General features: G+C 38.7%; 1 protein-coding gene across 1 annotated transcript; it reads right to left on the minus strand.

The window, feature by feature from the left end:
* Positions 1-3,173: 3,173 nt before the first annotated feature.
* Positions 3,174-15,502, minus strand: eno4 (enolase 4). The gene is made up of 13 exons (XM_008428969.3): positions 14,904-15,502; positions 11,607-11,735; positions 10,326-10,495; positions 9,921-10,054; positions 8,820-8,989; positions 8,602-8,730; positions 8,294-8,362; positions 7,762-7,926; positions 7,510-7,635; positions 6,984-7,158; positions 4,989-5,050; positions 4,135-4,252; positions 3,174-3,633 (listed from the first exon to the last, which is right to left on the minus strand). The coding sequence occupies exons 1-13, from the start codon at positions 15,027-15,029 to the stop codon at positions 3,563-3,565; spliced, it is 1,644 nt and encodes a 547-aa protein (XP_008427191.1). The 5' UTR covers positions 15,030-15,502; the 3' UTR covers positions 3,174-3,562.
* Between the last annotated feature and the right edge of the window lie 570 nt (positions 15,503-16,072).

The following is a 16,072-nucleotide window of genomic DNA, read 5'->3' on the forward strand; positions in this document are numbered from 1 at the left end:
TTGTTTCGGTTTAGCTGGGGTTGGGTCTGGCAGCCTTTCAGTGGGCTGCTCTGGGTCATAGAGGATGTCATTCCTGCTCTTTATGCCATCGTGGTTTTGGCAAGGCATCCACTCAGCAGTGTTTTATACTTGGTGACTTTTAAATATTTAAGTGTGCTGAAAACCACGCATCACCCTGAATCAATGGTCAAACCAAGTTTACAGCTATCTTCAACAGAAAGGCTTGATGAGCAGCAACTTTGACTGATAGTGCTTTCGCCTGATCTTATTGACATAAAAATAATATCTCGTTTTATTAAAATCAGTAGCATACAATTTCCTTGCAATTTTGTTATTGTCCTGCAGCTGATATTTTCTTTGCTGAATTTCTTTGAATAAAACCAAAATATAAATACAGTATGTTGCAGAAAATGTCTGCGTTCTGTGGGTCGCTTGTAGCCAACCCACACAACGCTCACAGAAACAGATTGATATTTTGCACAGCAAGAATTACAGGCAAATGATACAGTTAAAGCTGCGATAGGTACATTTGACAAATATATGATTTGTTCAAACATTCACTATATCCTCACAGTACAGGACAATAGTGAACAAATCCACTTCCTTTGGCTCCTCCCTACGCAGAAACTCATCCCTCCTGGTCAGAAACAATCAATCTCTTGCATTAATCATAGTGGGCAACATCTCTCTGCCTGGCTTCCTAACCAGATGGCCAGACAAAGATTTAAAGAGAAGCTACAAAAGCAAATGAGGTGGATTAGCAATGCTAATTATGTTGCTGCTGCTTGTCATAAAATGCTAACATCACCATATCCAGTCATGAGACTGTTACAGAGCAGCAACAGTCAAGGGCCACTTCACATTCATTGTCAGTTTCTCCCAGGAGTTTTTGTAGATACTGCTGTGGTCTGTGCTGCAGCAGTTCAGGAGAAGCCTCTGACTGAAGACACTGTTGGTGGATTACAACCTTACGAAGAGGACACCTTTTATCTTTTGGTTATGTTTTTCATTTTATGCAAAAACCTTCATTGTGCAACAATCTCCAGAGGTTCCAGAGTCATCCCTAACCCAGCAGCAGCCTTTTTTTATTAGGTTGTTGAGCTTTTTTACTGGCTCTGATCCTGTTAGATGACGGCAGAATATGACTCACTGAAGATATTCACTGCAGGAACCTCTTCAGAAGCCAGGATGGTTTTTAGTCCCTGGAACTCTGGGAACAAATCTGACTGACAAAAGCAATTAGGAATACATATATATATATATATATATATATATATATATATATATATATATATGGAGAGAGAGAGAGAGACATTACACATGTGTTTGTGCTCAGGGGTTAGATTTAGGACTATGGTGTGAATTGAGTATGGGATGGGGTTAGGATAAGGTTTAGGCTGTAGAAATGAATGGAAGTTAATGAAAGTCCCCACAAAAATAGCCACGCAAATGTGTGTGTGTGCGTGTGTGTGTGCGCGTGTGTGTGCGCGTGTGTGTGTGCATGCGTGTAATCAGTAATTATTACCACCTTTTCAACCACTGAGAATTTTCAGAATTACAGAGATCAGACTAAAATATCTGCCGGCTGTTTTGTTACAGTGTCTTTGGCTGGATTTCCCCTCAAAGCTCCAGCTAGTGATGGCTTTTAGTCAGGTTTAGACCAGAGGATAAGCCTGCATCCTTTGAATGCAACAATGGCCAGACTGCTGATTAAACCACGCTGTTAGGCTTTCCTGGTTCAGTTTTGTTTTCCCTGACACCTGTCCAGACTTCCCAGATTCCTGCTCCGGCGAGGAAGTGAAACACGAGAGCTGTGAACTATGACAGATGTCCGTCACCTATTGTGTTGGGCTGTTAATTAAGGCTTTAAGCTTCATTTAGCACTGAGATACAATTTCCTCCCCAACCGATCCACCTAACACAGTTTGTGGACGAATGTAACTGACGTATCTCTGACCAGAGTCAGCGGCAGCACGTTTTGAAGTGCACAATTATTGGTTTCCTTTTTCTTCCATGCTACAGAAACAATGTTACACACACACACACACACACACACACACACACACACACACACACACACACACACACACACACACTTTGTCTGTGGGTGCAAAAGCAGAATATTAGCAGCATGTCTGTAAAAACAGGGTGAAGGTGTGTGAACAAACAACATACAGAGTGTGTGTTACAGCGGAATAACGTGTAGATTATCCTGGATTGCATATTGAAGGACGGCGTTAAACAGTCAACCTTCCTATGACATGAAATGAAACTCAGGTTGTTTGTGTTGGTTTATGTTGCTGCCTCATTAAATCCTCCACGACTAAAGATGTTTTTATGGTTCAGGCCGTCCTTTAGGCTCAACAGTAAGGCCATATTTAATAACAGCTTTGAGGAGTGACTCTACTGTTTCCCTCTTCCTTTTATGAGCTAACAACTTGCTTCGTTCTTTCCCTCTGCAATCTACTAAAGCCCGCCAGACTTGGTGACTTTAATTATCAGATATACACACGTTTTGATCGAGGCAAAACATACAATTACACGAGCCGTGCTGCTGTGTCCTTTTTTTCCCCTCTGCCTGGTTGCCGCTGCCACACCTCTGATCGTCGTTAATCAGCACAGCAATGGAATAAATTGTTTTGTTGTTTTTCGTTTGTTTTCTTCTCTAATTGCTATAAGGGAACAGCAATTAGGGAGGTTTTTTTGTGTTTGTGTGTGTGTTGTGGGAATACTTAACGTGACCTGTTTAGTCAGTCATTTTATTAACTTTTCCACAACACACAGTGTGGGCCCCTCACTCACACACAGCTGTGTGTCCAGCCTTTGCTGGTCTCTGCATATTTTGTTGATTAAAGGTTTGTTCTCTGACATTTACGGCAAAACTGTATAAAAACAGTCAAGAAGTTAAACTGAGGGCAGCCAAAGACATGTGTAATTTCATTTTATTTAAAAGCCAACCTAACATTTACTGAGAAGGAAGCAAAAAAATAAAAATAAATAAATAAATAAAACAGGTCTTGTTTTACTCAAAGTGCCCAATGAAACAGTTACCCTACCATTATTGAAACATTTGTTTTCTAATGCAATTTCAATTTTAGTCTGTTTGTGGATCTTGCATAACACAAAGTTGGAAATCAAAGAATACCAAAAATCATTTGGAAGCTTTTAAAACGTAATTTTAACCTCAATCATAACATGTTTTTATTTGCTGCAAAATAAATTCATAAATTATGTTTCCAAAAAGAACTGAACTGCTATTTTCTATCTTCACTCTTCACTTACAGTTTATTGGCTGTTGATATGCTTGAACATTTTGTGTGGTCTTTCATTGAACACATGAATAAAACAGATGTTTTCCACTCTTGCTTTATCAGAAGTGGTTTGGATTGAGTTTCATATCTAGGCTAAAATAAAAATAAAAAGGCTAAAAGAACATTCAGATTAATGCCGACCACTGAGTGAGCTGTATTAGTGCTCACAAGTAACAACAGCAGGAAAACTGGGACTGATTTGTGCAGCAGGTTTTCAAGGCTTGTTTAAACAGGCCGGGCTGTTGGCTGAGTCATATGGTTTCCTCTGCTGTAACCGGCTGCTCCTTTGGCTTTTCACTGAAGAGCGGCGGTTCCTTACAGACTGGGGACAAGACCAAAATAACAGAAATAGCTAAACATTGCGAATCTTTACTAAACATACACATATGCTCTTTTTCTGTTTCTCAGTCAACTCTGAAGTCAGCAAAAAGTATCAAGACAAACAGTAAACACTGAAAAGCCGTCCTGACTACAGCTGTCTTATGGTCTTTGATTAGACTCACATACTCAGTGCTCATTAAACCTCTGGTGTCCCCGCCTGCTTTTCCAGAAATGATGAATGGGAACTTATTTGTCCTTGTGTGTAATTAAGTGGCCAATTAACAGATTCAAGGTAGGGGGGAGGCGAGGCAGGGTGTTCTCATTCTTCCACTCTCCCCCACACCAATACATGTTTGCATGATTCCTCACACACATCATCCTTTCACATCCAGCACACAGACAGAAATGTGTTCTCAAGCTGAGACCTCACTTTTCCCTGCTTTGTGAGCGCCTCCTTCTCTGTCCAGCTAAAGAAGTCAGAGAAAAACAGAAAAACACCTACCCAGAAGTCCTTGTTGGGCCAGTTCTTCTTCTATTGCTATTAGGCGATTGTATTTAGCCATCGTCTCAGCGCCACCCAGACCTCCCAGTTTGACATAGTCCAGCCCCAGCCCCACAGCCTGAGGGAGAAGAGAACGTTTCAATGAGGTGCACAGGTTTTCCATCCGTCCGTCCGTTTTCTAACACACTTGGGGTCACCAGGGGTGCTGGTGCCTATCTCCAGCGGGCGAGAGGTGGGGTGTTTTTGTTAATGCAACCACATAGAAAAAAACCCCCAAATCAATTCCATTTGGGGTGCCCCCTAGTGGCCAAGGGGGCCACAAACAGCCACTTAGTTTGCTTATGCCTTGGGCTCCATAACAAGACATTTTATTGGATCAGCCCAATGTCCTTCAAAACAGTTAACCAATGAGTCATCACAGTTGATAAATTCATAATTTATTTTGTAACATTATGACCTCCGTCTGGCCGTCTTCCCGAACGTCTGTAGGCCGTAAAGTGGCCAAGACTTTTGTAACACTGTCTTAAAAATCCCTTTGTATTATTTTGTTGTCAAATTTGACCTTTCCGAGAAGCTGATCTTTTTTTTTTCTGTTATAAACTGTAAGACTTATTCACCAATATATACAAAAATCTGAATTAATTCCTTAGCTTCACACAATTACAAGAATGAATTGCCTAATGAGTGATATTCTGAGTTATTGACATTTACTTGAGTTATTAAACAAACAGTGAAAGGAGAATTTATGAATCTGAGCACATTAAATCAAGCTGCTGTTCAGCAGAAAGGTTACAGTGACATAATATAAAGGAACATGTGACACTGAACACAGAATGACAGAGAAGAGAGCTTACTAAGTCTGCAAAGGACCCGTCAGTGCTGGATTCACTGAGCATCGTATCCAACACCACTGAACCTGCAGGTTAGAATTTAAAGATTCACACAAAAAGGAAATAATGATTTTTTTTGCAATCCATTGAAAACTTGTAAAGATTAAAAAAGCAGACAGAAAAAAAAAGGATTTATATTCTATCTGGATAATATCCTCTGAATATTATCAAAGGAAGGCCTGTGTGTGTTCTGTTCGAATCAGTTCTTCTCAAATACTAGGCCTGTCATGATAACTAATTTTGTTGGACGATAAATTGTACCAGAACGTATGGCGATAAACGATAATGTTGTTGTTTTGGGACCATTTTCAAGTAATACAATAGCAACAATGGCATAATAATGCAAGGACACATTCTGAAGGACCAATAAACTTTAAACTCTAATGAACATTTAAACACTGGAACTGGGAGATATTTGGATTATTCAAAATAAATAAAGAAAACAACAAACACAACAAGCAAAATGAATTATGAATGTCTTTTAAAAAAATGGATAGTTGAGAGCAAAACACCAGATTGAAGACTTACCGGTATATCATTCAGGTTTTAGTAAAAAAAAAAAAAAGAGAGAGATAAAAGATAAAAACACTAAGTCAAGTAAATGAAAATTTGCTTGATTTATCACAAATCAATTTGCAATAAATCACAATTAATTGATATATTGTGGCAGGTCTATCAAATATATATTTTATAGCTGAAATATGCCACACCTGCTGCTGAATTGTGAGCATCACACTTTAACATCGTCTTCTTGGGGCACAGCAGCTACTATGTAAAAGGACGGATCTTCCTCCTGCTCTGCATCAAATTGTTGTGAAGCTGTGTGCTGTAACACCTTCAGGCCATTTATGTACTCTGGGTAGGTTTGACAAGCGACTGACCCATCTGCACGTCCTGTTCAACTCGTACAGGATTGTCGCCGGTCCAACACCATACTCGATCCGGACCAGCTCAATCTCAATTCCCTGCTTTGGACCTGCTGTCAGTATGACCCTGAAAACTGGGACTGCCACACCAGTTAGTCTGGAACATCCCAACCGAGCCTTTTGCCTGTCTCATAAAGAGGAAACTGTCCAAATAACTCAAGCTTTGCTTATTCTCAGCATCCACCTGATATCAACAAGGTTAATAGTTAATGTTCGTCTATAAAAGTTTCTCACTCGCAAAGAATTTCACACACAATTCAAAAAGCAAAGAGAACTGAAACTAAATATTATCCTGTTGCAAAGAACATAGTGATGTGGGAGGCTACGAATGCATTTTTAAACTTCTGAGTCTTGTAAGTGAGCACCCATAATCCATAAATGAAAAAGACAGATTTTTATCATTGATCAGCCACACTAAGTCACATTTCAGTTTGATCCTAGTTATCATACAATGCTCATGCCGAGCATGCACACTGCAGCAGCAAAAAACTTTATACTTCTAACTGTAATTTATGTTAGATTTTTATGAAATCAGATACTACAGATGTTTTTTTTATTAAATCCTTTAAATGCTTTGAAAGTGGCAGCAAGCACATGTGTTCTTAATGAAGAGCTTTGCAAACGCATTTCATTTCTAATAGAAAATTAAATGACATTTTTAAAACCAGTTGTTTTAGATACAAAACTATTGAAATGTGCAAATTTATGTGAACAAAGAACACAGATGAGAACAAATGTAAAGTTCATAAAACAGTTGGCAGATAAACAGCATGTTTTTAGTAATATTTATCCGCGCGCACACACAGTCATGTTTTCATGGCTTGTGGGAACTTCCATTGACTTCCATTTATTTTCTACAGCCTAACCCTTAATCCTAACCCCAACCCTAAAACAGCATTTCCTCTCTTGGGGACCAAGAAAATGTCCCCAAAGGAGCAATGGTTCCCACAACCCCACAATCTTGATAGAAATAGGTTCCCATTAGGATATAAAAACCTAGTATACACACACACACACACACAACACCTCCCACCTTGGTAGCAGAATGTAGCATGGATGATGTCGCTGACCGTTGTCTCGTTGGCATGTCTGAAGACATAACCATGGACTCCTGGCAGAGCTGGAGCCTGTGGTTTGTGTGTGATGTCAGACAGCAGTGAACATGAAATCTCAATCCTATTGCTGAGTTTCTTCCATTGCTCTGCCTCCTAATAGAAGACACATTAAAGCAGTCACAGACGAGAATCAGGTCACATGTTTGAAGAACTGTTCAGAACTAAATGGTAATTAATAAACATAAAAGCCAGATTTGCCCAACAAACAGCCATTTAAAGCGCACGTCAGTAAAAACGTTCACTATGAATGGAAGACAGATTTGTGTGAAACAAATGACCTTCTGAATGTTATTGTGAGTTATTGATGATTTCGTGCATTTTCTGTTTCACCCTCTAACAAAAAGTTTGGGACATTGGGCAGAAGTATAAAAACGATAACAGCAAACAATTAAAACTGCATACAGTAATAATCAAAGGAGATAACTTCAGATGCTTTGAACTCACTTCTCTCCTAAAAGGGTCGATCACGGCCACCACTGCCGGGTATTTGCTGATGAGGTTGTGATACACCTCGATCAATTCATCCGGAGACTTCAGACCTCCTGTTGCTACTTCATACTTTCCCTTAGACTGAAATGAAGCAGATAGGTTCTTTTATACTGACCTGTGTCCATGTAATAAATGACTGAAAAAATAAGAACCCCCATCACTATGGTAGTATTACTATTGTAGTTGGAAAATCTTTGGTTGACTTACATAGTCCACAAGTTTCGGGGCAGCACAGTTCAGAGCCAGAAAGACATCAACTCCCAGTGGCACTTTAAGGTTGGTGCAGGCATTACTGATGAGATCCAGAGGCTGTTCGGGTCGTTCACAACTCGCTGTGAGCACTCCGTTGTGCGACACCGAGGACAGGGTGATCTTGGAGTATTCACACAACCCGACAGCTTTGATGTAAAGGTTTTTTACATATCCAGTAGTGGATGACACTAACATGCATATTAAATTTTTGGCTTTGTACAAAAACAGCTTAGATTAAGCTATCATGTGAATGGCAAGTACAGTATGCATGCATAATAAATTAAATCAAGCGATTCTAAGGTTTGATGAAACTAAGACAACATCATTCAGCTAGGTGAAGTAGAGGAAGCGTTGAATATCTTTTCAGACCTTCATGCTTTCTCTGTCATCCTGCATTATACTAATTTGAAGATGACCCATAAAGTGCTCTTTCATGTGCAAATCCTTCAAGTAAAAAACATATAATTTATGTAGCAGTGTCTCTCACCCCGCCTTTTCCTGACATGCTCATCAGTCTCATCATCTCCTTCTGTAACTCACAGGCCAACGTGACACTCTGTTGAAGACGTTTACGTCTTTGTGACTTTTAAATATGATGTTGGGAAATGTGACAAATGTAGTAAAATGTAGAACATCCACAGTTATCCATATGCTAAATTCAGACAAATAAAAGTAAGCAATGGGGCAAGCACGAAAAAATTACCTTAGAAACAGCAAATCAGTCCATCACAGCTGTTAACTCATTGCTGTGGGTAAAGGACAAAAAAGGCAAAGTATGGTAGAGCAGATCAATACCTGTTTGACTGGATGTCCCACTTTGGAGATGAGAATAATTTCTTCCAGTAAGCATAGTTTCCCAGGGGATTTCTTCCCACAGCTGAGCAGACTGATCCAGGGGACAGGAACATGAAAATGTGCCGGTTCCTTTGGCGAAATGAGTTCAACCTTTTGAATGCTTTCAATTTTCTGTAAAAATATCTGTAAAATATTTGTTTTGCTGCTTTAAGTCAAACCTTTTGATTCTTCAGAGCTGATATATATTTGTAAAGAGGCATTCCCTTTATTTTTGCCCCAGATTTAGCTACAGCCAGGGACACCGAGCCGACAGCCATGCCTTCCAGCAGAACTGGCTCTGGTGGCTCTGCTGGAGGAAATTGCTTCTCGTCAACAACGCTCTTTTTGCCTGAAATGTAAAAAAAAAAAAGATGAAAAGTTAGTGGCTTTTTTCCCCCCTGAAACTAAACATGTCAAGTGTTAGATATGTATCTTGGAGTTCTACATATAAGCTTTAATATTTTTAATCATTCTTGAGGGGTGCTTCCACCAACGGGGTTCAAGCACTTAAGACGGATCAACTGTCTTAAGAACGGTTGACCTGTCATTGGCAAATGTAAACATCCTTTGCCGATTACATTTTCATTGGCAAAAAGTAATGAAAACGTCCAAGGAGATTTGAGAAACTCCTAAAATTGGGTTGAGAATTGTCCAACCAACACATTATTAAAACCCAGAAGCATAGTGGGGAACCAACATTTCTGAGGACAAAAACTGAAAAAAAAAAAACCCGCATGAGAAAAATATGTGATCAGTTAAAAGTTTGATGACATCAATGTCACCAATAGTAAAGGTGAGAGCACTTTCACACGCACAATGTGGATGAAACTCAAGGGGTTTGGTCTGAAAAGCTGTATAGCCACAAGAAAACCACTAATCTGTGAGACAACACAGAAATAGACTGTACAGTTTGGAAGGGAGCATAAAGATTAGACTCTAGAGAGGTGGAAGAAGGTCATGTGCTCTGATGAGTCCAGATTTACCTTCTTCCAGAAAGATGAATGCATGAGGACTGTTTGCCAGTGATCTCACATTAGGATTCTTGAAAGAGATGGTTTGGACTTCCTCCGTTTCTCTATTTGATCATGATGCCTCCAAATCTCCTCTGGGATTTGTGGCTGCGGTTGAGTTTTTTCTTTGTTTGTTTATTTGTTTGTTTGTTTTTTTTCAGACTGATTCATAAGGAAAGTAACAGAGCTGGTCCAACATGGCTGCCACCTTGACGGGCACAATTCTAGAACTCCAGCAGCATCTTCAGGGTTACGTTGAGTGACTTTTACCTTTACCGGTGCTCTTTTTGTCCTTTGATGACATTGCTGGCGGTGTGCGAGCCGGTGCTTCGAGCTCGCTGGCTTCAGCCTTCAGCTTGTCACGCCTTGCTTTCTCCTCCTCTTGGTAGGACGTGAAGAAATCGCTGCCAGGAAATAACACAATCAATCGAAACACGGACATTTCTGAAACATCTCAGAAACTCTGCGTAGGATTTAGCAGCATTAAAGCAGAGAAGTTGTGGACTGCAATAGACAGAATCCAAATTAATATGATTCTAGGTTTTAAAACTCCCATTCCCTGCTGTCAGGACCACATTAAACCCTCTTCTGCATCTGGTTACAGACCCCTAAAAATGCCTCCTGTATTTGTTACGTTGGTTGTCATTTGTTAACTTGAACAAGTGAAGTCATCACCTCAGCATTTGATCAATTTCAGCTTGATCGCACGGGTTCTGGTTCAGTAGCAGGTTCCTGAACGGTTCATGTATCCACTGAAGAGCGGTCTCCACATGATCTGAGCTCCTCTGACTCTCTCCAGTTCCCACTGGTGCAAAGTGACTTACGACGGCTGCTGATGACATGCTCTGAACGAGAGAATGAACTAGTTCAGTAAACAGAGTTGGGTATCTGTTTGATAGCGTTTGGTATTTTTAATAATACAAATAATAGTGTAACAGTCATGCTGCCCTTATAACATCCAGTTATACATAAATACAATTCATTTCATGGCTGTTCTGGAGATAAACTATGGATGCATAGCTTAGTGAAGAAAGTGGGAAAAAGAAAGATAGCAACAAAATGTTATTAGTGCTCAAAAGTTTGAATGACCAACAGTCTCCGCTCTGATCGACAAGCATCAAAAATGCAAAAACACAACGCAGAGAGCAATTTATGTCCTAATTTGATCTTTGTTACACAACCTCTTTACTTTAACCATTCTTTTGAGCAGTATGGTTTATGATACTGTTCAAAACATAAGTTGTGGCATTTTGTTGGGCCAGATAAAAGAAGAAAGCCTTTGTAGCGGTCACTCTGTTGCAGCAGCTGGAGAAGGGCTCGGCTCGGCCAGGGCACCATGTGTGGAGCTGTGATTCTCTTCTCCCAGGACAGCTGAAGCCAGTCTAAGACTCATTTTCAGTTGGGATATTAGTCACCAGATGCCCAAAACAGTAGAGTGGTAGATGTAGCTTGGATCCAAAGCTTTTTCAAAAATGAAGTCTTTTACTTGGCAAGTAGGGAAGAGGATTTTAATGTGTGTCTGAAGTAATGATGCACCAAAAAGGAAGAAATTATTTTTTTTAATCTCAGTCATTTTACACCTTGATTTTGCTTAGACACTCTTTCTTCCTTAGTTTACGATGTTTAAAAAAAAAAAAAAAAGTTTAATGGAGTGCATTCTGGAATTCAATCTTACCATTCTTTTTTTCGTCAAAAGTTCTGTCCTTTATGGCCGGCCTCAACAATATCCTGCTGTGATTAAAACATTAGCAGATTTTAACCTAAATAAATTTACTGAATATAGAAAAAAAGGGAAATTAAGGCTGCAATTTGGGATTAATGGGATCAATGGAACAAAGAATAGTGAGATATTATAAATTTGTGACATATTAAAATAATCTAACCTTGTGATTATTTGACAACCAACTTGTTCTTCATCTGTGTGGATGTGGTGGATGACTTCTGAATTACTTTTACCTTTTCTCTGTTACAGACGATGCTGAAAACCTCCACCTCAACGATAAGCTGTCCATTTTCTGAAAAAACCTCTCTTCCTCTCAGATTACTGATCCTTGGTGGTGTAGACAGTTCCAAAAAGAAATTAGCCTGAAGGAAAGTATTTGTTTTAACAAAAATCACCCATGAAAAATGCACAAAAATGTCATATCCAAAGAAAGTTGCTTATTTCTAAAGATTAAAAGCACAGAGAAAAAAAATCTTTCTCAATTCCAACACTCTCAGATCTCTGGTAATCTGACAATAGGATGTTGCATTTCCAAAAATGTTTAAATTACATCTACTAGTTTTTTTTCTCCAAATTACAAAAATTAAAACAATATTTATATAAAGGATTTAATATTCCAGTTTCATGTAAAAATCTTTACTGTTAGTCTGACTATGGCCACGTAGTTTTAAAGTCTTTTTTCCTACTGTAGCTTTTGTTTTGATACTAGCATAACAACTGTATTCAGTTTAAGAGAAAGCCTAGCATATTTCTAAAGACGAGAACAAAAAATCCAGAAACTTTTTGTTTCTGTGTTGACTGAGATAACCTGAGAACATGACATTGCCCCTTTTTCCGTGACTTGGAAAGTGGAAAGCTCTCTTCTGACAAAGTTCTTAGCAATAATAATAAAAAAAACCTCAATAAATGAAAGCAAGTTCATTAGTAGCCCACAGCATCATTCTTCCAGAAGGTAAGTTAAAGTGCTGTACAGAGAAAAACAGAAGAGAGCTGAAGACGGAGCCTATACTTCAACTTCAAAATGCTTATCCCACATCATTTTTGCATGTTTGCAATAGAATAGAAATGTAATTTTTTTCTGGAAACATGTCATAAGGTCCTTTGCTGTTGAGTATTTCTGAAACAGAGAACAACAGATACTATTACAGGGATCCAGTTTCATAATGAAACATAACAGGTCTCTGTAATCACTAACAATAGAAGCAAAAGCGACAGTTTAGTTGTTGAATTTGGCTGTGAAAATGTAAAAATGTTTGGTTATATTAATGACACCTGTGGAAACCAGCAGTGGGAAAAAAGAAAAACAAAACAGCTCCAATGCGATTCCATATGTGCTGCAATTTTGACACAGATAGCCTTCTCACCAGAATAGCGTTCTTAACTAGAAAATTCCTGAAGAAATTTAACCGGGGCCTGCCAAAGTGTGCCCGTCGGTTGGAACCCAGTATTCTGATGCTAAAAATTAGCATCAATGCTAAAGAAAGCTGCAATGTACTCTACAGCATAGACATAATATAAGGATAGACGCCTCATGTACCTCTCTCGCCATCTTGGAGCGGTGGACCACTCAACTCAGCTTATGTGTTTAGCAGGCAAAATTACGTATCAGCTCATTTAATCGATCACAACACGCTTTTTTGTTACTGAAAACCATATTCAAACATCTATCAAAGCTACATTTATAAACAATTGTATTATTGAAGTATGTTTTTAATACATAGTTCAGCATATTTAAATATGCTTAGTGGCTATAACAATGGAATAGGAATTGAATATTCTGATATTGATGTATGATGAGCATATTACAAAGCACACAGCCGTTCATAATTTATTTAATAAATTATTTAGTAACATCAATACATATTTATATAACTATACAAACACAAATAAATAATGATTAATACTGAATAATGTATGTATGTATGTATGTATGTATGTATGTATGTATGTATGTATGTATGTATGTATGTATGTATGTATGTATGTATGTATGTATACATACATACTTGGCTGAAAAACATATGTGTGTTTTTCACCCGAGGATTTCTAGCTTCAGAGAGATTCAGCAGCTGAGATTGAGTCCAAAATCCGATGTGAGATTCATCCGTGCTGCAGTGAATCTGTTTCTCTTTAAAGATGTCTCCCTCTTCTTCCTCACATCGTGTCTTTATGAAACTTTCAAAACAAAAACGGAAGATGTGGGATGTATCTTACTAGTGAAAGAATTACATGTAAATAATAGTCTACCACCTGTGTAAACTTTGCTGGTGAATGTTATAACACATAATATAAGTTTTATAATATGTGTTATATTGTTTCATTTCTAAAATAGGCTCTTGTGTCTGATAATCTAAGTCAATGTTAGAGAATAATTAATTTTTTTAGATTTACAGAATCTCAGTTAGCCTTCATAGAGAGGCTGAACCCGTATTACACCAAGCACTGTAGCTAATATTAGCTGGTATCTCACCAGTGGACATAAATACAGTAAAGTAATATTCTAATCACAAAATATACACAATAATATGTTCATCTTACTTGTGAAATGTTGTCTGTGGAGCTCTCACATCAATAATCCATAGATCAGAACAACAATATCCCTCAGTGCTGAGGCATCTTCTGCTGTTTTGGTTGAGCAAAGTAGGAGGGACGACCGCTCCAAGATGGCCGTCGTATTTTTTGCACCGGAGCAGCCAATGCGGGGTCTACTCTTATATTATGTCTCTGCTCTACAGCATGTGGAGAGTCTCAAGCTTGTTGAGTAGCATGGACTTATGCCAATCTATATGCTAAAATTAGTTTATAAGCTAAAATTAGCCAAAATGCTAATGCTAGCCTAAATGCTGGCAGTAGCATGTGGAGCATCACCAGCATGTTGTTTTAATTTGACTTGTTCCATTCAGTATACTAAACATCTCTAATTAATAAGAAAATTTTAGGGACAAGGCTAATGCTAATGCACTAGTGGAGGGCAGTGAAATGCTAATGTTTGCGCTAATGTTAATGAACTGCCTTGCTGGGCAAGGCAGTTCATTTTTCTCCTGAGAGAAAAAACCCATAAAAAAGGCTAATATTATTGCACTGCCTACAGCGGTGCACTGACGTGAGAGGGAATACACAGACTTTTATTTTGAAACTTTCAGTAAGCTTCATTTGAATTACTACACTAATTCAATGTGTAACAGTGGTTCGTTTAAACCAGTCACATAAAGCCCAAAAAGCACTTACCTGAAGTGAAACCTGCAAAGGCTTTTATTTTGAAATTTTCAGTAAGCTTCATTTTAAATGGCCACACTAATCCAGTTTCAGCAGTTGAAAATTTCGCTCCTTTTTCGCAAGGCAGTCACTGCTCTTCCCTATCTAATGCTAATGACAGGGCCCAATAACATAAACACTTGATAATTAAACATATTTAGAATAACTCAAACAGTGGTGGCTTTTTATCTCAGATTAATTGGCTTTATAATCGGATGGTTTAACCGTAACGTGTGAATTACCCCTTCAGCGGGGAGAAGAAAACAACCTCCTACCAGGTAGCCATGAACGTCTGCGGGCTGCCGGAGGAAGAGCTCATTCAGAGCTCTCTCTATTATCGCCGGAACTCCGTTCTTCCGGTAAAACTCGGCAGCCGCGATCCTCATTTTGTGTATGTCCATCTCCTCCGGGCGAGGGCTGCTTAAAGTTGATGTAGACTTTTTCTTTTTTCTTTCTTTTTGTCCAACCGCTCCCCCCAACACACACACACAGACAAATTCGAACTGTTTCAACAGTTTTGATGTTGTGTGTTACCATGGAAACATAATGCACAGGTGACAACGGGTGCATGGAAAGTCGAAGTCGAGTGCTGCGATCATTTTTCCTTTTTTTATTTGAAAGAGTCAACGGGGCCAATTATCATTCACAGCAAACTGTAGGTTTGTTTATGAGCCGTGACAAACATAAACAAGGATGTTCTTGTGAACAAGTTACACTCATTAACTCTTTCTGCTACCTTATACTCACACATCCACTAAATATTAACTAATACAACAGAATATCAGGAAGCTATACCTTTAAGTTATATTCAGTTTCTTTATTCATAGTCTCACTGACATCTGCTCGTCTACTGACTGACTCTGGTTTTGTTCATCCATTTAAATTAGTAATCCAATACCTTTGTGTGACAATGTTAGGGGAAATACCATGACTACCAATCACAGCAATAAAAAAAGAGAATGAATTTAGGGGATATTCCTGGAATAAGGACGCCCCTGAGCGTGGCTTGGAAGGCCTTAACCCCGATTGCTTTTCATTACGGCCGGTGTCAACCCATTACAGTCGGCTGTGATTGCTCTGATGCACATCCAACTTCATCACTGATCCCTGCAAGGCCGCCAGGGTTGGCCAGAATTCCTCCCATTATTAGTGATTGTCAACATTGTGCAGGGCCAATAAAAGAACGTGTTTACAGTGGCGGAAGAAGAATGTTCTGGAAATGTCTTGTTTTCTTCCTTTTCTTGCTGCCAAATCAAGGCTTTACAAGCAAATAAAATAGAAACATGTTAATATTTTTACTATTATTATTATTATTATTATTATTATTATTATTATTATTATTATTATTATTATTATAACACTTGATTTGACGGAGCGTGCATAAGACTGAAATGACACTGTCATAAACATGACATAACGGTCATGAACATGAAGACACTTTTCA

This window comes from Poecilia reticulata, chromosome 15 (genome assembly GCF_904066995.2).
Source record: "Poecilia reticulata chromosome 15, P_reticulata-male-v2, whole genome shotgun sequence".
Taxonomy (NCBI): Eukaryota; Metazoa; Chordata; class Actinopteri; order Cyprinodontiformes; family Poeciliidae; genus Poecilia; species Poecilia reticulata.

Excerpts from the sequence above, each read along its gene's own strand:
- eno4 (XM_008428969.3), bottom strand. The coding sequence starts at position 15,029 with ATGGACATACACAAAATGAGGATCGCGGCTGCCGAGTTTTACCGGAAG. Across the intron at positions 10,496-11,606 it reads TCGTCTGTAACAGAGAAAAG|AGCATGTCATCAGCAGCCGT; the intron begins GTAAAAGTAATT and ends TCTCTCGTTCAG. Across the intron at positions 3,634-4,134 it reads GGCCCAACAAGGACTTCTGG|TCTGTAAGGAACCGCCGCTC; the intron begins GTAGGTGTTTTT and ends TCTTGTCCCCAG.